The 25156-nt window shown below is 40.1% G+C and overlaps 1 protein-coding gene across 1 annotated transcript in view; it reads right to left on the minus strand.

Moving 5' to 3' along the window:
* The window catches only part of Gucy2f (guanylate cyclase 2F, retinal), an 89546-nt gene that overhangs the window by 6500 nt on the left and 57890 nt on the right, over window positions 1-25156 (minus strand). Inside the window, exons 8-16 of the mRNA XM_028767498.1 lie at window positions 24760-24936; window positions 22505-22661; window positions 17988-18137; window positions 14864-15012; window positions 12591-12754; window positions 11662-11854; window positions 8069-8243; window positions 5340-5438; window positions 2217-2311 (exon numbers count right to left, since the gene is read on the minus strand). Coding sequence (XP_028623331.1) covers window positions 2217-2311; window positions 5340-5438; window positions 8069-8243; window positions 11662-11854; window positions 12591-12754; window positions 14864-15012; window positions 17988-18137; window positions 22505-22661; window positions 24760-24936 — 1359 coding nt within the window. The remainder of the gene's footprint in view (window positions 1-2216; window positions 2312-5339; window positions 5439-8068; window positions 8244-11661; window positions 11855-12590; window positions 12755-14863; window positions 15013-17987; window positions 18138-22504; window positions 22662-24759; window positions 24937-25156) is intronic.

Raw genomic sequence — 25156 nt, forward strand, 5'->3', positions numbered from 1 at the left:
TTCCATTCCATTCCATTCCATTCCATTCCATTCCATTCCATTCCATTGCCCAATCTAAGCTACTGCCTGACTTCCACTAAGGAAAACATATAGAAAAAATATTCGTCACTTCAGTGAAGAAAATGTAGTAAGGAAAGAACATTGCTACTGAATCCAAAGGTGGAGTTCGAGAAAAGAGGCTTTACTAGCAGGATTTCCAGCTGAAAGGAGAACATGTTTGCAGCCCTCAACTCTGAAATCACAGCTGGCTGGTCATTGCACGTAGCAAGCAACAACAGAATGGATGAAGAGTAGAAATGTTGAGTTGAAATATTCTGATATGGATGGGCCAAATGATATAGTCAGATCGGGAATACATTATCTGTCTCCAACACACTAGAAACATCCTTTGCCCAACTTCTGCTATACAGTGTATAATTTCTAACTCTCGTGGGTAGGAAGGTGGAATGAACAGAAACAAAGGGGGGGAGGATTTCCTGTGCGCTCTCTTTGAGTTGTCTTCTTTTCTTTCAAAATGTCTTCCTTTCCTCTGCTGTCTTTTTTTGTCCTCTTCACTCTCAACATCTCACACTTACTGTGTCTTCCCCCATGAGGCTCCTGCCACCCTAAAAACCAGGTACCAATGTGGCATTTAAAAAACAGTTCTTCCTCATGCTTACTATAACCATCTTCCAAAATTCCCTGAGCTAGGGGAAACTTCAGGTTGCAGAGGGCTCTTTAGAAGCTAAGCTTCATTTCTCATTTGCGACTGTTCCTGTCTAGAATCTGTAGGGCAATAAAAAAAAATCATGGAACTAGGGCCAGTTTTTCTTTTGTTTTCTTTTCTCTTCTTTTCTTCCTTCCTTCCTTCCTTCCTTCCTTCCTTTCTTTCTTTTTTTTGGTTTCAAAAGTGAGAGCTCTTCAGTTCTTGAGCTTTTAGGTGAGATTTCTGTACTCAGCAATACAGAGAAAAGTGCTTCAGGAAACCAAGCTGCCTTTGTCCCTCACTGCTGGGAAATGACAGACTGTACAGTAAAATCACAAAAGCCTTGAGCTATCTGATCTTCTGCCCATGTAATAACCCTACCCCATCATGTCGTTGTGTGAGTTCTCTGCAGAGGTGATAAAAAGCCTCTGTCCCTCTGTAAGTGCATCATCCTACCTGCCAGAAGATATTAACAATCTATTGGAAGAGCTGAACTAACATGAAGTAGAAAAAGAGGTGATCAACTAGAGTTAAGCCCTCCTATCTCTAACTGCTAAAATCTACTTACATGTCAATCACCACCATTAGGGGGAAAACACACCAATGACAGGGACAAACTGAACCATCCCTACCGCCCATCTTTGCTTTTTCCCATGTATAATCACTTAAAATTATCTCCATATACCATGGTGCCATGGAAGCAAACTTGACTTTTTGAAATCTGGCCTAATTCTGCTAGCAAATGACAATTTTATCCTATGAAAAGGCTTTGCCTTTCTGTGTCTTAACTCTTTTTCTTAAAATGAGCAAGTTAGATTATCAGATCCCTGGTGTCTCTTACACCTAGGACCACAAAGCTAAAAGGAGATGAAAAAAATCCAGTGGAAATTTCAAAAGGGAGACTGGATTATCCTAGTGCCAAATTCCAGGTCAAATAATAACCTCAGCAGAGAGGAAAGATCTTATTAAATATTTGTATTTCATTGAAACAGACTCTGTCCTAATCTTCCACCCTTTGAGAACCCCTGGCCTTGGAGAAAGACCTGTCTATATAATGGGCCAATGGTGTAACTAAATAAGTCATCAAAGGCTGCCACTGAGTGGGATAAGTGAAAGATCTAAATTTACCAACACTATGACTATGTCCAGCAGTGTCAAAGAGTAAATAAAATGGAAATTGGACATCCAAAATAATAGCATAACTCATTACTAAATCAAATTCTGGACAGTTCTTCTGAATAGAATAATAGAACTTACATTCTTAAAGAAAAATAGCAGAAAGATTTTCAAGTCTCCTTCATCCGATTTGAGGTTAATATGAAGAAGGAATAAGAGGAAGAGGAGGAGGAGGAGGAGGAGGAGGAGGAGGAGGAGGAGGAGGAGGAGGAGGAAATCTCAAATGGAACTCCACAATTTTTCCACTATGTCGCTCCAAGTCGCAGACTTCCTGTGAGCTTTTTCAGCAGACCATGACCTCTCAAGACACAGGAGTGTCCAAGAGGTTTGGTTCCTCAAACAAATGGTGTTTTACCTTGAGCTCTGTTCTCCCACGAAGTTCTACTTCATAGCCTTCACTCAGAGTCCGAAGAATTGATACCGTGCTGAGACTGACATGAATTCGGTATGCTGTAAAATAAGGGGAAGCATTGCTTTGGCTCCATTCTCACTGGTAAAATCACTAAGTCGTGAACAATGTGATGAATGTCCCTGCTCCAGAGTATAGGAAGCTCTCAGAAAAGTTGAGAGAGAGAGAGAGAGAGAGAGAGAGAGAGAGAGAGAGAGAGAGAGAGAGAGAGAGAGAGAGCAAAAGCTGTAGTCCTTGCTGAATGAAAGGAGGAGAAGGAGGAATGATGACCTTATCAGCCCCAAAGAAGGCATTAGCAGTAGCACCCATCAGCCTCCTAGATGGCATCTCAGATGAAAGGTCATGCAACAGTAAGGTGTTAATTTAACTCAAAGCTTGAGAGGGAGAAAGCAACAACCTCCGCTGTGTTCTCTGCTACTTCCTCTTAGGGAAGTTTAGCTTCAGCAGCTTGTGACATGGGTTGTTATTAAGGCTGAATTCTCCAGACCTATATAATCCTACTTTACATAAGAAGGAATCTTTTCCAAAATAGGTACACTAACAGCTGTCTCTTAGTATTATCACATTTAAAACATCAATGAGAAATAAACAGCCCAACTTCTTTCTATCAATCAGTATTCGTGAGCATCAGACAATGCTAACTTTTTTTTAATGAGCAATGACTGCTTCCAGACATAAGTAAGCATGAGCATTTTTGTTCCAGACTTGGATTCCAACATGGAATAGGAGACTTACATTTGGGGAACTAGATCTTTCAAAACTAATTTATGATTGAATTGTAATTCTTTACTGAAAACTAACCACTTGCCCTCTAAGATAAAGTCCTTGAGCTTCCTGATACCTGTCACTGTGTGGCCTGATAAGTTCAAGATCTGTTCTCATTGTTCTCATATGTACTTGCAGAAGCTGTCCATCCAGAAGCTGGTTACAGTTTGAATAGGAAAACATGGCTGAAAAGAACAAGTCACCTTTATCGTGTCTATTCACAAAGATTTGCCTTTTCTTAACAGCTCAGTGCCATTTGTCTTTTTCATTGATGCACATTCATCCAAAGCCTCTGCTCAGAAACAGTTGTCCTGGTCTTTAAAACTACATCCCTGAGAAGTGTATCTATTCCACTGTGTGTTGTTCCACTAGCCTTAGATCTTCAGGAAGTCTTGAAGTAGGCTGATCTTGCTTATGGTGGAGCACATAGCTCAAAAAAAAAAAGTTGATTTTAACCAGTGTCTAACAACATGATAAGGAGAATCACTTGTCAGTCCCTAATTACTCCCATTCAGGAATCCGAGTCTATTTAATTGGATATGAAGGAGATACTGATGAAATTGATTTTTATTAAGAAGTATGTTACATGCCCTAGTGTCACATCGAACAGGTCAGAAGCTACCTCTTATCAGTAAGTGGTGGAGCTTACTGCCATATTCAGTTCAAAGTCATAAGCCTTTAGAAAAGCACACTAACCAGGCTCAGACGCACAGAGATCACGTGAGCATGCTTCTTTGTATCTCACACAATGCCATCATTGCAAAGCCTGGGCTTACTAAGCACTTACTGTGGGTGATTCAGTGCATTCATTTTCTCTTCCTGCCTGACCACTAGACAAGACGCTGCCTAAATCTCAGAATTCAATTTCTGCTCTCAGCTCTCTATTTTCAAAGTGTAATGTGTGGAGTTTTCCCGACTGCAGACCAGAATATGACTGCAGCCTTCTACAAAGCTTACATCAGTCCTAAGCACTGTGCCAAATCTGCATTGCAGATCCATGACCATTTTCACTCTACATTGGGTTGTACTTCAAGATAAAGTCATATGCTCAGTCATGTGCACACAGAGGTCCCTGAATGACCACTTCCATAACCTCTGTCATATCGGAGGAGGGGGTAGTTAAAGACTTTCCCAGATGCCAGAAAATTTATTCTGAAAACACTTCCTAAGTTCCGTGCTCCCTCATAGTTATGGCTGCACAGGCTAGCTAGATCGGTTAAAACTGGACCTATTGTATAAACCTGTTTCTGTACATGAATGATGCAGAGTGGGGTCATACAGGGCACCACCAGCTGTGCTACAGGCCACCATACCATCAGGGACTCGTGTCAATATGTTGCTGAAGCTGGAGCTGAAGAAGGAGCTTGTTTTGCCTAATCATTGCAAAGACCAGGGCTGCTGCTGATTTAAATGATCTCTTTCATTCACTTAAAAAAAAAACTCCATGAAAACTGTACGTAGGCTTTAAGTCTGCTCTTTATGTTTTTCTTATAATAGCATGGAGAATTTGCTTTGCAGAATCATGATATAAATAAAAAAGCACATTGTGTTACTGATTGTATTTCAGTTGAAACAATGAGTAGTCAAGAAATGGTTGATAAAGCATCTTGCCCATAACAAACAAGTGGCAGAACCATTTGTACAGTTTTATTTGCAAATATAGGAGGAAGAAGGAGTATAATCCTTCCTACTATGACCATTTTTGATAGAAGCTAAGGATTTTAGGTACAGGCAGGTTGGAATTAATTATTTTGGAATCCCAAGCTCCTTGGATTGTAGGATTATCACTAGCTACGTTCTAGGGGCTTATTTGATAAAGTCAGGAACTCCTGGAGACCTAACTAGTTCAAAAATTGGACTCCAGCAGCAAACAACAGCAGCCAGCTGGGAGGCAGCTGGCTTGGGTGCCTTTACAAACTAGTTGAAAACTGAAAATGTCAGTCTGTTACCTAGTTCTCTTCTCTACATGACTCCTTCACACCTACCAGGCTGGCCAATTCTTTCTTTTGCTCAAAAGATTTTTTGGAAGTTGTTTTGATCAAATCGACTGGTTGTTTCAGTGGCACCTAGGTACAGCTTTATTTCTAGAACAAGATAGGGACATGTTCAGTCCAACATCACCCCCTACTGGTTTGCTATTAGAGGCCAGGGAAATGTGTGATAGACCTTAATTGTCTCGAATTTATCTTTCGGTTTTCTTAAAAAACATTAAAGCACGGAGTACCCAATTTTCTTTCTCCTCTCTTGAAGAATCACTATGTTAATTGAAAGATGGCTTCACCTTGGCCATCTACAAATACTCACGTAGCCCTGTTGATTCCATTCGAGAAGCCGTGTTCACAGTGTCCCCAAACAAGCAATATCTGGGCATGGTAAGGCCCACCACTCCAGCAACAACAGGCCCTGTCGAACACCAGGAGAGTGGAACTGGAGTCAACGGGTGTGTGCTCAGTGCTAACAGAAGAGCCATAAAAGCAGGGTGCACGTGGCTTAGGAGAAGGACCAAAACTCTGATCAAACCATTGCTCTAAAAACCTAAAGACTGATGATTGAATAATGAACGCTGGTCTACAAGAAAGGGAATTTACTGTGTTCCAGACATGGCTACCTTTCTGATTTACACCACTATTCTAGGAAGAGTTCTACTCAAAATGCTGATATCTGTCAACAAGGGGGAAAAAGGCATCAAAATCAAAACAGAAAAGACTGAACAAGGAGTCGGGATCCAAATAGGTTTGTTGTAAGGGGAAAATGTGACTGTTTCTTGTGCATAGGTGTTAGAAGAAAGTCCATCTCCCAACTGGGTCAATGAAGAGAATTATTGCTCAGACAATCAGAAAATGGGTAAACAAGCAGAGCTGATTTTCCATTATCTGTGGTAGGAGTGTGGAAGAACAATGTGCATAGAAGATCTAAAATTGTTTCCCATTTGTTCTTACAGGAATTTTTGTTCTCACATTATTATGGCTGTGTTACATGTTCAAGATAGCTGGAGAAAAAAAAAGACAACTTCCGCAGGTAGGCAGAAAAATGAGCTCAACAGTCAATAGAAAGTCCTCCATCATTACCTTTCTGATTTTTACTTTTTCTATGTTTAAATTTTTCATCATTATATCTACGCTGTTTCCTGAATGAAAGTCATTGTTTTGCCTCCAAAGTCTTTTCTACTACAAATAAGAACAAATTATACATATTCTTTTAAGTTCACTTCTTTCTTATTCAGTAGCATCTACTAGGGTACCATGGTAAGCACTGGGGGACTCAAAAATAAATAATGTATGGTCTAAATTGCATCATGTATTCACATCTGAATGAAGAGAAGAGACTGCCAAGCAGTAGGCAAGCAAGCAACAGTGCAAGACAATATGGCTGAGTCCAAGTAAATTGTAAAGACAGAAGAACTGGAGTATTTTAGAAAATGTGGAGTTCGCAATTAGGACCTGACTCAGTGAAGAAGGTTCCTATAAGCAAGGCTTGCCCAGAGTCTTTTAAGATGAGTAGGATTCAGTTACAGAAGAAAGAGACATACATCAAAGGCTTGTGATTGTGATTTCAGCATACATGGACTTTTGAGGAGCTCTTAGAGGAAACAGTCTACCAGTTCAGGCATCTGGGGAAAGACTATAGATCAGGTTGAGTTAAATGGGTTTTACAAAATAAGGTCCTTGGCCTACTAGAAAATATTTGAGCAATGGTTATATGAAGAATATCTTGTCTTTTTTCCTCTCAAGTCAGTGTATTGCATGCATTGAAGGGGGTGGATAACTTTATAGAAAAGCTTTTAGGGATCTGCTGTCATAAAAATAAACACAAGGCTTTGGAAAAGAGGTGACGGGGTAAAGTAGGCAGCCAAAGTGGGGACCTAAAACACAGACATTATGAAATAGACCCAACAGACTTGGCTGTCTGATTGATTACCATGACTAAGTTGGCATGGGGGTCTAAGTTTGTGTTCATTTGTTGGAAAGAGAGTTTGACAATTTAAATATTTGAAGTAATTAGGATACCAAACAAAGGGGTTTTTTTTTTTGGTTGGTTGGTTGGTTGGTTTGGTTTGGGTTTGGGTTTTGGGTTTTTTTTGGTTTGGTTTGGTTTGGTTTTTTTTTCTTTTTTTTTTTTAAAAAGAGTAATAAGCTGCTATATGCTAAGCTTTCAATGCAAATATATGACTAAGATACGGTTCTGGTGCCAAAGAGCTTGAAAACCTGAATTTGAGGTTTCAGAACTGATATGATAGAAGGACAGACTAAGTGTTGTAAATAGTCCTCTGATCTCGACACAAGCACTATGGCACAAACACATACACAATAAAATAAATAAAATAAAATAACTAGTACTTGGTTCAATATTGAAGGTGAGAAGGAGAAAAGAGTCAAGAATAACTTCTGAGATGATAATTAGCTCATTGGCAATAACACCAAATGAAATATAAAACACAGGAGAGGATGACATTGATATGGAAAGGAAATAATTCTGTATCAGACTTGTTGAGTCTAAGGACCAAATGAGACACTCCTGTGGAAATGTCATCAGAAAGGCTGACCCATGTAGGTGAAACTTAAGGGGAAAAATGTCCTGGAACTGTAGTATTAAAAAGAAGAAGGATAATTACATTTTAAGTTCTAAAAAATATATGTTTATAAAATAAAGAAATAAATTGTCTATAGTCACCAGTGGGTATATAGTAGTTAAATAAAAAGGATGGAGGAAGGGACTTACGTTTATTCAAAAGAGGAGGAGCACAAGGAGGAAAATGCTTTTGATTAATTAATTACATTATCTTAAACGCCACAAATACTTGATGATCTTGTAGCATAGTTAAACAAAGAAATGGTGGTACGGAATGAGAAGGTTGGGCTGCAGCATATGTGGTGCCCAGTTCAGTGGTATAGGGAGAGGGAAGAAGGAAATCTGGCTAGGCAGAAAGAAGTGAAGCATTTCTGGACAGCAGGATAATCCATCTGTCCACTATCAGAGGACATCTACATATTTCTTCCTCCTCTTCTAAGTCTTCCTTGAGGCATATATGTTACCTGAGTGCAGGCCTATTCGAATTCGGACTGGCATCTCTGGCATGTGTCGCATCTTAAAGGTACCCACAGAGCTCAGGATGTCCAGGGACATGTTTGCAATCTCAGCTGCATGCCTACTGCCATTCCTCTTTGGGAGGCCTGAGGCCACCATGTAGGCATCTCCGATGGTCTCTACCTGGGAATTATAAGATGTACGATTAACAAGCAGGTAACTTCTTCACGTTACTTTTCCCCCATGAGTTTTCAGGAGTATGATAGAAGCCACATATGTAAAGTGAGGAAGGCAGGGTGGGCCTGTTAATAATTCACTGGCCCAGCTGGACATCAGAATCATTTAAGAAGCTCTGCTAAAATACTGATGTGTAAGCCTCACAACCAGAGATACTGAGGTAAACATAGCTACTTCAAAGGCTATTGAATGACTCTAGGAAAATATCAAGTTCAACGAATTCCTGTATGAAGGGAAAGTGGCACTGCCCCTAAGATACCTCTGGCAAATTATTCAGGGAAAATGTACCCAAGATACTGTCAGAGAAAAAGCCTTTCTCCAGCTAATTTTAGGTAAATGGGCAGCCTTGGGGAAAGTACAGGGAAGGAAAAGGAAGGACAAGAAGAATCTGGGCCGTCTAATTGGCCATGCTAATATGACAGTCAATTTCACGAGACTTTTGAGTTAGGAGAACTGGGTCTTTCTCCACCAATCACTTCCTCGTCTCCAATTGCTATATCCTTGAGGAACAATGTGGTAGCTGGAATACGATTAGCCCATAGGAAGTGACTCTATTTGAAGGTGTGGCTTTGTTGGAGTAGTGTGGCCTTGTTGGAGGACGTGTGTCACTGTGGAGGTGGGCATTGAGGTCTCCTAGTGCTCAAGCTCTGCCCAAGAGGAAGACATCCTCCTCTTGGCTGCCTTCAGAAGACAGTCTGCTCCTGGCTTCCTTTGGATGAAGATGTAGAACTCTCAGCTCCCTCTTCAGCACCATATCTGCCTGCAGGCTGCTGTGTTTCCTATCATGATGATAATGGACTGAAACTCTGCAACTGTAAGCCAGTCTCAGTGAAATGTTGTCCTTTATAAGAGTTGCCATGGTCATGGTGTCTCTTCACAGCAATGAAACCCTAACTAACATAGACAGTAATTCTAGCCTTTGACTATTCTTCAGGAAACAGGTCCCTGCTCCTCATCTTCCCCATAGTGTGTGTGTGAGTGTGCTCACTCCTCTAGATAGCTTTTATGTAAAAGCTTTTCAGATAAATTCAAATCCAACCGAAAGGACTTCTGTGAAATGTGCCAGTCAGACTGGCTTACTATGAGTTTGATTACAGCTAAAAATCAGTGAAATTCTGGAGATATACTGCCCTGGGTAGAATCTCAAATTTACCACTTACAATCATGGGGCAAGGCACTTATTTCCTCTTTGCACCATCTAATGTGCCCATCTTTAAAATAAGGTAATGTCAATGCCTACCTCATAGGACTTTTAGAACAAAATAACATAAAGTACATCAAATCACTTAAGACTGGTCAAGTGTAGATAACATATATTAGACGCAAACAATACCATCATCATAACCATTACCACCACTACCATCATCATCACCATCACCAACACCAACAAAAAGTATGTCTGGAAGCACCAGTCTTAGGACTATGGTTATTATTAAGTTCCAGAAAATGAAGTTTAGGATTCAGCAACAGAACTCACATAATGACTTTCTAAATAACTAATAATTTGGGGCATTACCCCCATGGGACTTTTACTTCAATATGCTTTCAGTCTCCCAGCTTTGGTATGATTTGGAGGGAAGATTCCTGCTGTCAAATAGACAAGACAGACTGAACAACAGAAGGAACGGATACAATGCAAATGCTATGTGGGTAAGCTATGTTAGTGGCTGGCCATTATCAGAGCATAGTAGTTGACCATTTAGTTTTGATAAGTTGTCACCCCAGAGACCTGAATGTTCTGAGAACATTAAAAGAACACAAAATCTACCCCAATTGAGCATTAGTGTGTAGATGCCCATGAGGAATTATGGGACACATCCGTCAAAGAACAGTTCAAGGGAAGCAAAGGCATAGAAAAGGATCTGGTCAATAAGGGGAAGTTGAAGGAACGAATGTGCAAACAGATCAGACTTCTGCAGTAGATTTCTCACATCCATTTTAGATTATCAAGTTCCAGGGAAGGTGATTTCAATTTTACAGGGAAGGAAAATGAAAATACACACAGGTTTGGTGACTCACTGATGGTTCAATTTTTATTTCCTTTGCCCTGTGTTGTTTTTAATAAACGAGGTTGAAAATTTAGACTCCATTTTTGGATTCAGACAGCCCTGTTCCACCTTAAAAACAGCCAGCTAACTCTGTATTCCAGCCAAGAAGTACCAAAATAGCTAATGCCCTCATCCCCAGGACCCCCAATGATTGCCTGAGCAGAATCAGCTGGATTGATTAAACTAGTGGCTGTGTTACTCCCCATGCTGAATCATCTTTGATTTTAGTTTCAACTGAATTAGCTTTCAGTGATTTGTTTTTCTCTTCGGCCTTCTTGAGTTCAACAAGTTAAGACAGGTAGCCTGATTCCATAGATTTTTCCTCCACAGTGGTTTCCATGTGCATCTCTTGATTAGTTTGCAGCTCCTGCTGATTGACAGGTATGATGTCTATTTCTAAACCCTATTTAGATTGCATAGTTCAGCCTTAACGGTCCTCTACCTGTCTAATCTGAGATAAATACACTGCCCAATGTGATTTGAGAGCTGGACCAGTTTAGACTACTGTGAGGGATCCAATAAATGAAGCTACTCATTCTCCAGCTTGTCCATGGTTCCTGGGACATAAGAGTTATCTAAACTTTCGGATACCTGAGGCATCTTTTGCTTTTAATATGACAAACATCCATGTTTTTAACAACATGGAAATGTCTCTACAGAACTCAGATATTTTTAGTCATTTTGTACCTAGAGACAATAAATACACCATGTACAAAGAATAATAGTAAAGAATCATAGTACCAAAAAGGATGAAAGGAGTCATCTGTTGTCTCCTCATATTCTGCAACCTTTGGTTATTTTTTAAAAGTAGAGTATAACTAGGCTGGAGGGAAGGGATATGATAAATGGATACTTCTTCAAACTTCAGATCAATAGGCGTACTTTGGGTTACCCTGTATAAATCCTCATAAGTCACATTTGTAAGAGTACTCTAGTATAATGCTATGTTCCTTCTTGTCTAAAAGCAATATCTAGGGAGAAGATAAAATTTTTCACAACATGTATCATATCGATACAAACTTTAACAAGATGTAGTATGTAGCAGCCATCAACTATGAGAAAATTGCCAATATTCCTATATTCTTTTCATTAACCAGCACAATACTTGCTACGTTGTTCAGATTCATTCAATGAACTGCAATAAGCCTCCCCATCTTAACCTCTTCTTAGTCATAATTCTAGAAAACATATCAAGAGAAATATTTCCTAAAAGACAACATTCTATAAAACCACATCCATCAATTTTAGAATACAGGTAGGTAGATCCCATGTAAAAAGTTTCATGCTAGAAAGCATTAGTCTGCTAATTGACATACCTTATAGACATCATGACTGCCAATAATGGCATCAAAGAGTGTGTACAGGTCATTCAGAAGGTCCACCACTTCAATGGGCTCACTCATGGCTGAGATGGTGGTGAAGCCCACAATGTCACTGAAGTACAAGGTGACCAAGTCAAATCCCTCAGGTTCAACTGTACAGCCCTTTTTGAGGGACTCAGCAACTGATCTGAAAAGGAGAAATAGCAATTCCTATGAAGAGATTAGCCTCCTTATGTGCCACACACTAAAGACAAAGTCTCTAAAAATCACTGTCAGCTAGATAATGAAAGTTTCATCTGGATACAGTATTAAAGAGCTCACTTATTCAACAAGTATATATTGAGTACAAACAACTCATCAGGTGTTGAGACAGGTACTAAAAGAAAGATCTGTTCTCTGTCCTCATGGAATTTCTTCACCTCCTAGAACTTCTACTTTACCTTCTCTCTTGGGGGAATGTTCCCATGTAGGAAGCTTTCCATGAGGCTAGTTCAATAATGATCTCATTAAAGAGCATGCTAGTTGGGGAAGAAATGGAAATTCTAGCCACAGATATAAGGGAGAAAGTCCCCTGGAAACAACAGGCCTACTTGTTTCCTATAGGACCTCAGAAAGCTGCCTGTTTTGTTTTGTTTTAAATTGGCCACCTTCTTGGCTCTGTCATGAAGTGACATATAGAAAAATCATGTCCAACACTAAAGCCAAAATGACCATCATGTTCCACAGGAAGAAGGGAATTAGGATGCATGCTCTGCTTCCTTGCTTTCCAATTCTACTTTGATTTGAAGGTGTGACTCAAAGCCACTGGGAATAGAGAGGGTGAAGGACAAGGGGAGGGAGCAGTTAGTTGGTAACTTTTTCTTCATTTTTAAAATGGAGCACACTGTGACAAGCATTCACACTCCTTGGGTGTTCGCACATACGGTGGTAGCATCTGCGTTAGAAGCTTTTCTGTTTTCTGTTTTTCAATTTCCAGTTCTTCAGTTCGTTCCCGGATCAAATCTTCCAAGTTGCTAGAATACTGCTCCAACATCCGAAGCATAGAATCGATAATATTAGTCTTTTTCCCTTTGTTGAAAGTTTTAAACTGAAAGTAAAGGAGAAAGAAGCGCCTATAACTGCTTGGGTTCCAAACTCAGTAATGATGGAGCAACCACCTTTTTCCTCTGAAGTGGAGAAATGAATCCATTTATAAATAGGAGAGGTCACTATCCAGTGTTATTGTCACCCTGGTGCATTCACAGAGAGCTTTCCACCCCTATCCCCAAAACAGTTTCCCCAATTTTTCTGGTTCTTTCAAGTCCGAGCACAAGGGTTCAGGGTAAACTCCTTCAGTTCCGAAATGTTATCACAATTGTAGCCACTTTGAAGAAAATGAGATCTTGTTTAGAGCCCAAGTAAGTTGTGGGTAACATAAGAGGGAAAAAGAAGGCAGAAACTGATGTTTTATCATTCAAGTTTTCAACCTGTGAACTCACCCTTATCCTCAAATGATACAGTGTCATCAAAGAGGGTCTTGACTACTTATAGTGTTCAAAAGATAACATAGAAAGATGATTCTCTACTTCTTATCATGGGATCTAACACTAAATGATTCCATCTAGCACCTGCCTTTCATATCAGTCAGGGTCATGAAGGCCTTCAGCTAGCTTTGGTTTGTGTTGTTCCCTGATTCCTAAGATGGAGCTGCTTGGTATGAATGTCCAATATACACTCTTAGGACCTTGTGCATTTATGAAGAGCATATTAGCACAAGTATTTGACTCATGAGTGGATAGCTCCCTCCCTGGTGCTTTAGTCATCGTGGTCATAACCAGAAAAGATTAGTAGTGGCTTTATTGAGTAGATGTTAAAGGGTCTGCCAAACAAACTTCACAGCACATGGCCACACATGCTCTGCATAGAACTCCTTGTCCCAAAGTGGACAGTAGGAGGTTTTTTCTGAACTCTTTGCACATCTGTAAGTCCACCAAGTTCCACCAGCCAGTTTGAATCCACTGAGCTCCCCCTATAGCCTCACTTAGAGAAGTTCATTCATCTCTGTGCATTAAGGTGTATTCGATGCAATAAGAGAGGAGGTTACTCTTGTCATAAGACAGAATAAACTTCCAGTAAATCATTTCAGTGAAGGGAGCCCCAGTAATGTTTTGTTTGAAAGTCGCATGATGGACTCTCCTCCTGTCTATTATCGACTTCTCTGCTGCCTTCTGAAATAACATCTTTAGCATCAACACAAGGACAAATGGTTCTTCCTCCTGCCTCATGATAAGTTTTTAGAAATGTGACCTTTATGGTCCTTGGCTTTTTCCATACCATTGAACACCTGTTAGAGTGTCCTCAAGAACTCCAGCCAGACTAATGGAAGTATTGTTAGCTGGAGGACACGGATGACTTCAAAAGCAGGACCCTTTCAGGCTTTCAATCAAAGTCTTTCTCTTTTATGCCTCAGATACTTGCCAGTCATAAAGCAGCTCAGTGCTGGACTCTAGCCAGGCTCAAATGCCTCTTTTCCAGAGCTGACATAGCACTCATGGGGAACACCCACAATTTCTGAATTGGGCAAGTGGACAAAGTTTAAACTGCATGCACTAAGAGAGGAACTCTGTCTTTTCTTCTACCTTCTTCCTAGCTCAGACTGGGAAAAATATCAAGCTCTTTAGAAATGCCATATCTTAAGGAGAGAGGTTATCACTTTTCATGTACCCATTTTTTTTCAGTAGCTCTCAAGAAACCTAAGAAATCTACTTTTTCCGTAAGCCTACAAAAACAACCTGGCATCATCTAAAATGTTAATGTTAAAATACGATACTCATCAGAGTTCCTGAGAAACTTTTATAGAAACACAGCTATGTGAGTCCCACATTTGCTCATGATACTCATCTCCCAACAGTTTGAATGCTAATTCTTCAAAATGACTGGTGCTTTGATTCTATCATTGACAGACTGATCACAGCAGATTTTGGATGGCTCAGAAAAGTCAGTCAGGCATAGAAGAGCACCAGAACCAACCCTTGGGCTTGTAGATGTGTTGGTGATGTTCCAGGCTTAAGGACCCCAAAGCCAGTCCTGGGCTGCTTTTGAAAGGCGAATGTCCTTTTCCCCTTGTGGAAGGAAGCCCCTTCCACAATATAAGGACCCAGTGAGTATAGTCTCTGAGAGACTAACTACTGAGAAGTGATTATGCTAATAGATTTACCTGGTTAAATATTTCATCAAAAGTTGGTCGCTGTTCTGCAGCCTCAGCCCAGCACTGCTTCATCAGCTGGAGACACTCTGGAGGGGCATACTCAGGAGAAACCACTGGTCTATACACAGGGGGAGGCATTTTAAGTCTGTCTATGATTTCTGACAAGGCACAAAAACAGAGAAAAGTTTGTGAATCATGAGTTTCAGCCAAGAAAATAATTTGTCAGGAGAAAACCTGAAGAGAGCTTCTCTTTGATTTCTCCTTAGGTAGCTTTAATGTTGACTACATCTCTGAAAAGGCTGTGTCAAACTTTTGAGAAAGGAGTGAGAAGCTGATCAATTGGCATCTTAGTAGAATTGAGTTACCATGTTATTCTGCTTCTGCTATGTTATAGATGTGGCTTATTTAAGGCCAATTCCAATACTGCAGCTTCAATGTCCCCAAGTCACCTAAGCTTCACAATTACCTAAACAAAGATACTGAGCCTTCTCTGTAAGGTTATATCCAGCCAAAGTCTATGCATTGGGTCCTGGATAATCACTAAACAAAGGGAATTTTCATGGCCGTTGATCAATGAATGCCACTTATCATATGCCAAGCTATGGAATGGGCACTTGGCATGTGTTGTTTTATTGGATGCTCAGTACAAATGGATGAGGTAAGCACTCAGATTCTTTCTGTAGATGGTAAAACTGGAACATACAGAGTATGGAACTTGCCAAAGGTCACATGGGTAGTGACAGAGTTAGGGTCAGAACTCAAGTAATCACTACTTATCCCACTGCTCTGCTTTCAAATGCCTCAGGTCTCAACTGCAAGATCATAGATCCATGTATAGACTAAGTCTTTATTGGCCAAAGGCTTAGTTTATACAAACTGAATTGTTTCTTTTGCAAAAGCAGAAAACTCTGTACAAATAGATGAAAATCACTAGTTCCCAATGTCCCCATCAACTCATACTGGGCCTCAAACTAATTTGTTTCCAGACTGGACTTCTCCAAATGATTCTAAAAATATCTGGTCATCTCATTTTCTTATTCAAAATCCCCTTCTCGGCTTCTAACACCAACAGAATAAAATCCAAGCTCTTTATTGTGGCCTCTATTCAGAATTACTGCTCATCTCAAGTCTCCTCTTTACCAATGCTCCCCACTTGTAACTTCTGTATCTACAACCAAACTTGGACTGCTCCACCTACCTCTACATTGGCTGTACTGTTTCAATAGTGCTGCTGCATATCCTAACATATGATGGAAGGAGTTCTGCTCTTGCTGCTGATTTCTTAGCAGTTTCTACAGCACAGACTTGGCTCCTTTAACTCAGAGCAGCCCGTAATGGGGCTTTCAGAACCATAGATTCCATAGGAATGAACCTCTTGAAAATGACTGTTCCAGAAAGTTCACGTTTTGTCAGAATACATGCAGTTGACTGGGTCAAGTCTATGCTAATGTCCAGTATGGCACATTTCCTTGGGGGATTTCATGGTCCAAGGAGATAAGCAAGGAAAACTATTATAGATGCTCTTGCTGGAGCAAATAGATACAGATAATGACAGATGGGGATAACTAATGCACCCTGAGAATTTCCACAGTTGGCAGCAGGAGTTGGATGAGTCCAGTTGGAGAGGAAATGAGGCAATTCTAGGTATTATGAATGGCTTGTGAAAAAGCACAGTGTTGGCGGGGGGGAATCATGTACTCTCAAGGCACTAACTAGAAGTGACAAGAGATAAACTCAGAGAGGGAGGAAGTAGATGGAATAGGAAGGGCCATCATGGCTCATGAGGAGCTTCTTCTAGAGAGAAGGGCTAGAAATGTTGGAGGGCTTTAAACAAAGGTGTGATCTGGAATGCTAACTGAGGCAAAAGACAGCTATATAACTTAGTAACAGTTCCTACATTTTAAAAACCTTTTACTTTGAAGTAAATTAGGCTTCCAGAAAAGTTATCATCGTATCTCAGTGATTGTCTGCATACTTCTCACTGGGATTACTGTAATGTTAACACAAAATAACATTGAAGACACTGGTATTTGTATAGTACTATTACTATAGCCCTTCCTTGGATTTCATCAGTATTCTTTCTAATGTATGTTTTTCTGTTCCACAACCCAATTCCAGATCTTTTTTCTGCGTGCAATTGTTGTGTCTTTGTCTCTTCCAAACTGTCTTCGTTTCCTGTCTTTCATGATTTAGATACATTTGATAAGGACTAACCAGTTATTCATTCATTTGTATAGCCCACACTGGCATAGAACTTGACATCCCCCTGCTTCAGCCTCCCAAGTACTAGGATTAGAGGATTGTACCACCATGCCCAGATACTGGTTGGTTATTTTGTAGAATTCTTCAACTAGGATTTATGTGAAGTTCTCTAGTGATTAGACTAAGGTTGTTCTTTACTTTTGCTTTTGTTGTTGTTGCTATTGTCAAGAACAGCACATCACAAAAGTGATATGCCCATCTTAGTACAAAAGAGCACAAAGGTAAGGTACTTAGAGCATCATATCAGGAATACATGATGTAGATGTGTCTTGAAATTGGTGATGGTAACCTTGATCATTTGGTTTAGGTGATGTCACCAGGAGCTTCACCTCATAAACTTAGTATTTTTCCATTTGTAGTTACTAAGCATCTTGTAATCTCACACTTTGAGAATATGCAGCTATCCTGTTACTGCTAAAACTTTCATGCAGTGATTTTATTCTCCATTGATGGATCTTAGACCTAATATTCATAGATTTCAATGGGAGATAGGTATAAAAAGTCTATGACATGCTACAGGAAAATATTTACATCACAGAGTATCAGGGTCAGTACCAAAGTACTTGGTAAGAAGTAACTCAGAGGAGCAGAGGTACTGCCTGGTGGGAATAATGCAGAGTAGAAAAATGATATAGGTCCTAAAGCCCCTGATTTATATCCACGTTTGCAAAATGACCAGCTTCCTGGGCGAGGGAATTTCTTCCACATGCCTAAAGCTGTCTGGCTCCAAGCCCTACATTCACAAAACAGACTAGCTTTTTGCAGACTAGCAGGCTGTTAACAGTCTTCTAGCGAATCATGACAGACTAGGTTAGCCTGCTGATATTGGACACAGTGGGCCCTTAGTGCCCCTTTCTCACTTCCTGCTTACCTTTGGCAGGCAGATCCATCATGCAGAAAGGAGCACCCCGGACCATCACTTCTTGCATGATGATGGCAAAGCTATAGACATCTCCTGCAAATGAACCTAACCTGATGCCCCCAGGGGCTCTTAACAGTTCAGGGGCTGTCCACAGCAGCTCTGCAAAGGAAGAATTGTCTAATAAATGGAAGGAGGATTAACTGACATCTGCAATGCCCTAAAGGGCTCTAAGGGTGCTGTTTTATTAACTGCTTTATATTTTTATTAGACATACTAGCATGCTAGCGCCCCTCAGGGTCTGAATCTATTAATCTAAGGGATTACACACAAAGAGAGAAGACATATTACTCTACCCCCCCACACACAACCATGCAGCAAGACACAGTATAAAGGTGTGGGGAAGGTCAGGACGCCAGAAGTAGAGACACTATCTGGCGCTTGCTTTCTCACTCTCTTGAGCCTGCAAGTAGCAGTTGGCAGGATTCCATGAAAAGGCAAGGGCACTACCAGACTGGTTGCCATGGATTTGCTGCTCGCTAAGATCTATATGTGTCTGGTAATTTGATTGTGCTGGGTCTCAGGGATTTACAATTTGCTTTCTACGGGTCTTCTCTGAAAGGATTAGAACATCCTCAGGCCTCCTGTGTTCCTTGAAGAGTGAAATGGTACAGTAGCTACTTACCTGGTTCTGCAAATATTTATTGAGTGTCTAATATGTACCAGGCACTGTGATATGTGGAAAAAATGGTTCCAAGTATGAATTAAACCTTCACTCTGCAGAAGAAGAGTTCACAGACCAGAGGACAAGAAAGCCATGTACGTCCTTTATTGCAATCAATACAAGAGAGCTAGTGATGAGAACTACTGTATAGTACAAGAAAATGAATTGATTAAAAACAAAATTTGAATAATGGCTATGTTCTGCTAACCTCAGGCCCTTTACATGGGAAAAAACCCCACAAACCTTCCCTTTCATAGATTTTAGCAGTCAGAACACAGAACACTGGAACATTTCATCACAGGCACCTTAATATATAAAGAAATAGACTTTTCTAACATAAAGGAGAAAATCAAAAGAGGAATTTGGTTTGTTGTTGTTGTTAAGCTATATAAAAATCACGATTTCTGTGAGTTGAAGAATGCTTAAATATGGGTAGTTTCATCAGATTTAAACTAACAACCCTCTGAACTAGCTAAATTAATCCAGGAAGGCTTCCTGGAAAAGTTAAATCTCAAATGTGCTCATTAAGAAGGTCAAGGGTGCACCTTCTGGAGCTGAGAGGTGAAGGCTTTGCAGGAAGCAAGAACAGTATGTGCAGAAGAACAAGAGGCAGAAAGGAGCAAATTGCAGGTGGTGGGAAGGTGGTAAGCAGATTAGTGAAGGGCTGAAGAGAAGGGCTCCTGTAAGGAATAATGAGAAGGGAGAAAGGCTTGATGAGGTGGGGGTAGGGAGGGAGGCTGGAAGAATGGGGGCAGAGGGTGAGAGGCCCTGAGAGCCAAATGAAGGCATTTGGAGTGAATACAGAAGGCAGTAGGGGTGCTGGAGCTGAAGAGGGATTTGATGAAAACTCTGTTTGGGAAGATTAATCTGGCAACCTGCACAAACTGGATGCAAGGAGAAAGGCTGGAGTCAGGGCGATCAGCTAGGAAGTGCAGTAAGAGCTTGCACAGACGTGAAAGGGACCTGAGTGGGGGTACGTTGTGGCAGCAGAGCCAGGAACCAGATATACTGGAGTTGGGGTTACAATGGGAATGAAAGTGGCAAGGTCAGGCACCTCCTCCCTGCGGCTTTGTGGAGAATGGAGTTGAAGTAAATGCCTTGATAATATAAAGAGGAAAGCCAAAGAGGAGTTGGGATTTTTGTTGTTGTTATTGTTGTTGAGCTATAGAAAAATCACTATTTCTGTGAGTTGAACAATAGTGGAATATGGGTAATTTCATCAGATTTAAACTAACAAGCATGAGAGCTAGCTAAATTAATCCGGGAAGGCTGGAGAATGCCTGCTAAGGAGTACAGAAGCTATGGCCAGGATTAGGGCTGTTGACAGCTAACTTTTGCATCACGTTTAATGTGGGGTTATGAGGATGGAAGCCTAGAAGACAAGTTTTTATGAAGCAAGAAAGTGAATAAAAAAACATAAGATCATTTGTTTTGCTAGTAAAAATCCAGGGAAGAAAAAAAGCAGCCGTAATTTTGGACAACCATGATAAAAAGGCTGGAACAAGAACTTCTAGACTCAGTCTTCTTCATGTACCTGTTGTTTCACTTTGGCTTTCAAGTAACAAACACTTCTGGCTTCCCACCCAATACCTACTTCTATGAATGTCTCCTGTACACTCACAGCAGCGGTTTTTCTCTTATGCCTCCCTCCCTAGAAAGACTAAAATTCACTAAAATACAGAAATGACCAAATGATCCTTTAGTCAAAGGAATGCCTTCTCTGAAGATTGCAAGCAGAGGAGGTTGAGAAAGGAGAGCTTGAGTGGATATTTGAAAGCAAAAACAAAACATGGTCCTTGTTCCTGGCATACTCTCCCCGCACATTTTCAGAGAGAGAAACAAACAAACCATCTGGTAAAAAGCTAGATGATTAAACACAATCATTACAAAATAGTACTTTTAGAGAGCACCAGCGCCTATGCTGTTAATGGTTAAAATGAGCTTGCATTTGGACTGCAGACATACAGTTGAAACTGGCCAATAATGAACACTCATCCCCATCTCCCAACCCATCCCCCCTTCCTCATGTCCACTCCAGAATCAAGTAATAGCCACTAGCTATCATTAGACATGGGGTGTCAGAAAGACTAGAAGAAATTAATTTGGCTTCTTTTATATCAGCTGTGGCCACTACTAACTCTAGGAGTTCAGCAGGGCTCGAGGAGAGAGAGAGAGAGAAAGAGAGAGAGAGAGAGAGAGAGAGAGAGAGAGAGAGAGAGAGAGAGAGAGAGAGAGAGAGAGAGAATATTGGTATTAAGGCCATACCAAAGAAGATTCATATATCATGTAAAGGAATTTGAACTTTACCCTAAAGGCAATAAAATGCCATTCAGCGAGGGACACCTATAACAAAATCAGATTTGCAGTTTAGAAAGTTCCCTCTGGGTACAGTATGTGAAGAATAGATTGCAGTTTGGAAAGTGAAGTAAAATACAAGTGAGAAACCAAGATACAGACAGAGACAGTAGACAGTGCACACCCACTCACACATACATACACAGAGGCATGGGCACAGCCACACAAGACTGAGGATATTCTTTTCCCAGGTTATGACCAGATGTTCCTAAGGTTGAAAGTTTTGTCAGTCTGTGAAATAAATGTGAAATAGAACTCTGGGAAAGTATTACATTTTACCTTTTCTAGATGTCTAATTTTTATAGAATGCTAAGTACCTGCCATCTCTGCAGCTATTATCCCAACACCCTACTGGAAAGCAAGGCAAATGGCAAACTAGGCATTCAGACTAGAATTAGACAAGTAATTACCACACAGCTATGTCAGGGATAGGGAAAGGCAAGAGGGAAAATATCACAGTTGTCACTATGATTTTCAAAACTTTCAACTCCAGAACATGAATGGGCAGAGAAAGAGAAAACTGGGGTTTGTTGACTGGGTAAAGGCCTGAATTGAATTGCTGTGAAGTAGCTGTGTGGTTTGAGTAACTCAGTAGCCTGTATTCTCTCATCTGTGAATAGGAGAGTTAGACTAAAGGACTCCTACAGTTTAGTATTGAGTGCGTTTTGGGAAGTGTGGATATGATGCCATCAAAGACCAGCTCTCTATCTGGGCCTGTGGCTCTCTGTCTTTTATTGTTCTTGCCTCCCATGTAGGAAAGTCAGCAGTTTTAAAACTTGTAAGGCCACCACTTTCCACCTTCCTGTCTTTGGGGGATTGTCTGTTCTCCCACACCTCAGATTTTGTTTTAGCTTTGATGAGTTATGAGTCTGCCAGGCATTCCTTAGTGCTGCTACTAGTGCACTAGACAGAAGACAAAACCACAAAATGGATGTCACAACCATGCCTGCTTACTCTCTGAAGCCGCTCTTTCTGAAGCCATACACACAACCCATAGAGCACTCATTTGCAGGGAGCTTCCCCCTTGCTTCTTTCTCTCTGAAAGACAAGGTACTGATACGCTCTAGTGGCATCCCATTTGAGAATATACTTCGTGGGGGGTCGAGCTTCTAAATTACTCTCCATTCAATCTGACAAGTATTTATTGAGTGCCTACTGTGTGCCTAGCACTCAGCAAGATTCTCCATGGACTGCTGGGGTGTCTAAACAATACAGCCTAATCCTGCCTCAGCAGGGACTGAACATTATTGCAATGGCTTTGTTTGGAAGGAAAGGCTGGGCTGAGGTTACAGCATGCAGACTTCATTCAAGTCCCTTGGCTTGGAAATGAGGCTGGATTTTCAACAAAAGTGAGGAGTTGAAATCACTCTAAGGCTTTAATTCTATGCATAGTTTCATTTGAACCTTGAAGTTACCTTGTGTACATCCGAGGATACAATTCATTGCTTACCTTCTTCAGAAGGTTCCTCTTCAGAGAGTCTCAGCATTTCTAAAATGTCATTAAAGCCATAATCTGTCACTTTTAGTACAAAACGCCCATCTACCACACAGTTCCGAGATTTTAGCCTCCCATGAATAAATTCTCTGTGGTGTAAGTACTTCATTCCCTGCAGATGATACAACAAAACTTACTTAGGCACTCCTTTAATTATTGGATGCTTTTAGAGCCAATTTCTGAGGTTGTTAATGGCATTGGCAATTATGACCCAGAATTCAAGCTTTTTCTCTTATTTGTAGGCAAAGTAAACCTTTGACAAATGTTTAGGTCCATTCTAGCTCTAAAATGTTTGGCTTTAATTAAGAATCATAGCTTGTGTTTATTGAAAATTATGTGCTACTAGGAGATCTACTGATATTTCAAGCACAAGATGGATCCATTCGCATGTAATTGCCAGGTATTGGGAGATTCTGATTTTTCTGAACAGATCTAACACATCTTTCCATTCATTATCAGCAGAAGTGGAAACTTGGTGTGACTTTGCAGGTTGGTAATTCAACAGGAGCTGCAAAGTTTTTAAATATGTATACCATGGGGCTTTTAGTTCTTCAGAAAAGGCACGTGTGCTTGCTTATACACAAATGTCCACAAACAGAGCAAGAAGAATGCAAACAGAAGTTATGGTTTTATATGGTGTGCAATTGGAAATAAACTAAATATCAGTAAGGGAGTAGATAGATTTATCATACATTCTTATCTATTAATATCTTGCAATACTTACAAAGAATAAGGTCAATCCATGTGTAGTGATACTGATATAACTACAAACCAAACAGTAAGGACCAAATAGTGAGTTTTCAAGTTATGTGATGACATGTGTATTAAAAACAAATAAAATTGTTATAATATAATGTAAATAAGCATGGAATGAATTTCAAGTCTAGTTTCCAAATTTTCAGCAGTAGCTTAACTTAGTGTAGAAGTGATGAAAGATGAGGGATAAATGTCAATATTTTTCCCACATAGATTTATAGCACTTGATTTTAAATATTAATTCAATGTACTACTTTTAAACAAAGGAATATATAAATGAGGAAGAAAGCTAGGTATTTCTGCTCTCTAGGGTTGCTTGAGAGCCTTTACACGAATTTAAATGTGATGTACAAGAACTCTCCATCAGATGGATTTAATCATTCTGCACATCTGTATTTTAGTGAAGTTATCTCAGAATTGTTGATACCAAGTATCCTTTTAGTGAGCTATTTCTGCTTTGAAACCTGATACCCCTTTGTATTCCCATGATTTCTATTTTGTGCTCTCAGAACCCCTTATAGTCTCCATCACTTGTTAGCCAAGTCTACAATAGGCAGGTTAGCTAGTGCTTCACTATTACTCATCGCAGGCCTGTGCTAGATGTTGCAAAATAAAGACTGCCTCAGATAGTCTCTCTGGGCCTCTGTGTGTATTGGGAGTTTAATCATGGCCATCTTACCAAGTGAGAACGAGATAATATCTTTCCCTTCCATACCTCCTTGAAAATGTTTAAGTTACTATTCAAAATCCAAGGCTGTGATTAATGTGTGCATAGCTCAACAGGTAATCAATAATTCAGATCAATTCCATTAAAATACACATATACAGAGCTTTATGTCATCATATAGAGTCCATTGGCTCTACAGAAGCTCATCCATGGACCTGTCCATAAATTCCCATTGTAGTTGTTCATGGCACATACAATGGAGGTGCTACCTTATATGATCAGTAGACATTTGTCTTTTCCAGGGACAGAGTTCCACATCCATACAGACATGCAAAGTCTCATCATCTACGTCTAGACTGTGACACTTTTCAGAAAATGAAAACAAGCAGCTGGTTTTACATAGTACAAAAGATTCTAGGCATGATTACTCCCCTATATCCACAAAGCAGAGAACTTGAATGTGGTTAAAAGTAGAAGAAAACTTGATGTTAAACATAAGAGAGGGAAATCTGGTCCCCAAGTTGAGAGGGAACACTGGTGAATAGTTCCTGTATCAATACTCTAAAACACATATGGACAAAAGGTTGGTGAAAGGGTGGGGACTCAGGACTTGGGCAATAAGGTGGAGAGGGGATATGATCACAACAAGCCATGGGAAAGAAAACACCTCAATCAACATCTTAAATTCTTAACCCCAAAAGAGTTAAATAAAAACAACAGCCAAAAATATTTGCAAATTTCAACTCTATAAAGGAAAACTCAAGACTCCTTTAGGTTTGCCATTAACCTTGATGAGGTCAAGCAGCAGTGATGATTTGAACATCCAATCAAGTTTTACATCATCATTTGTGAGTATGTCTTCTAGGCTCCTTCGAGAACAAAATTCTGACACGATGGCAAACATCCCCGAATCATAGAAGAAGCCCAATAAAGGGTTGACATTTTCATGCCGCAGGTCCTTCATCTGCAAAGAAGACAGAGATCAGTCACGGCTGTCTTGTTTCAGTTGCTGCTCACTGTTGACTGTACTACCCAAAAGGTACAAGAATAAAGATATGTAAAATGTCATGATTAAGACAACTGTTTTTATACAAACTTAAAAAAATAAATAAAATATGTGAGAAAAGAATAAATACAATGCAGCCACTTGTCCTAGAAGATCTTATATTCAGCAGAAAGTAGTA

This window comes from Grammomys surdaster, unplaced genomic scaffold (genome assembly GCF_004785775.1).
Source record: "Grammomys surdaster isolate TR1022 unplaced genomic scaffold, NIH_TR_1.0 173, whole genome shotgun sequence".
NCBI lineage: Eukaryota > Metazoa > Chordata > Mammalia > Rodentia > Muridae > Grammomys > Grammomys surdaster.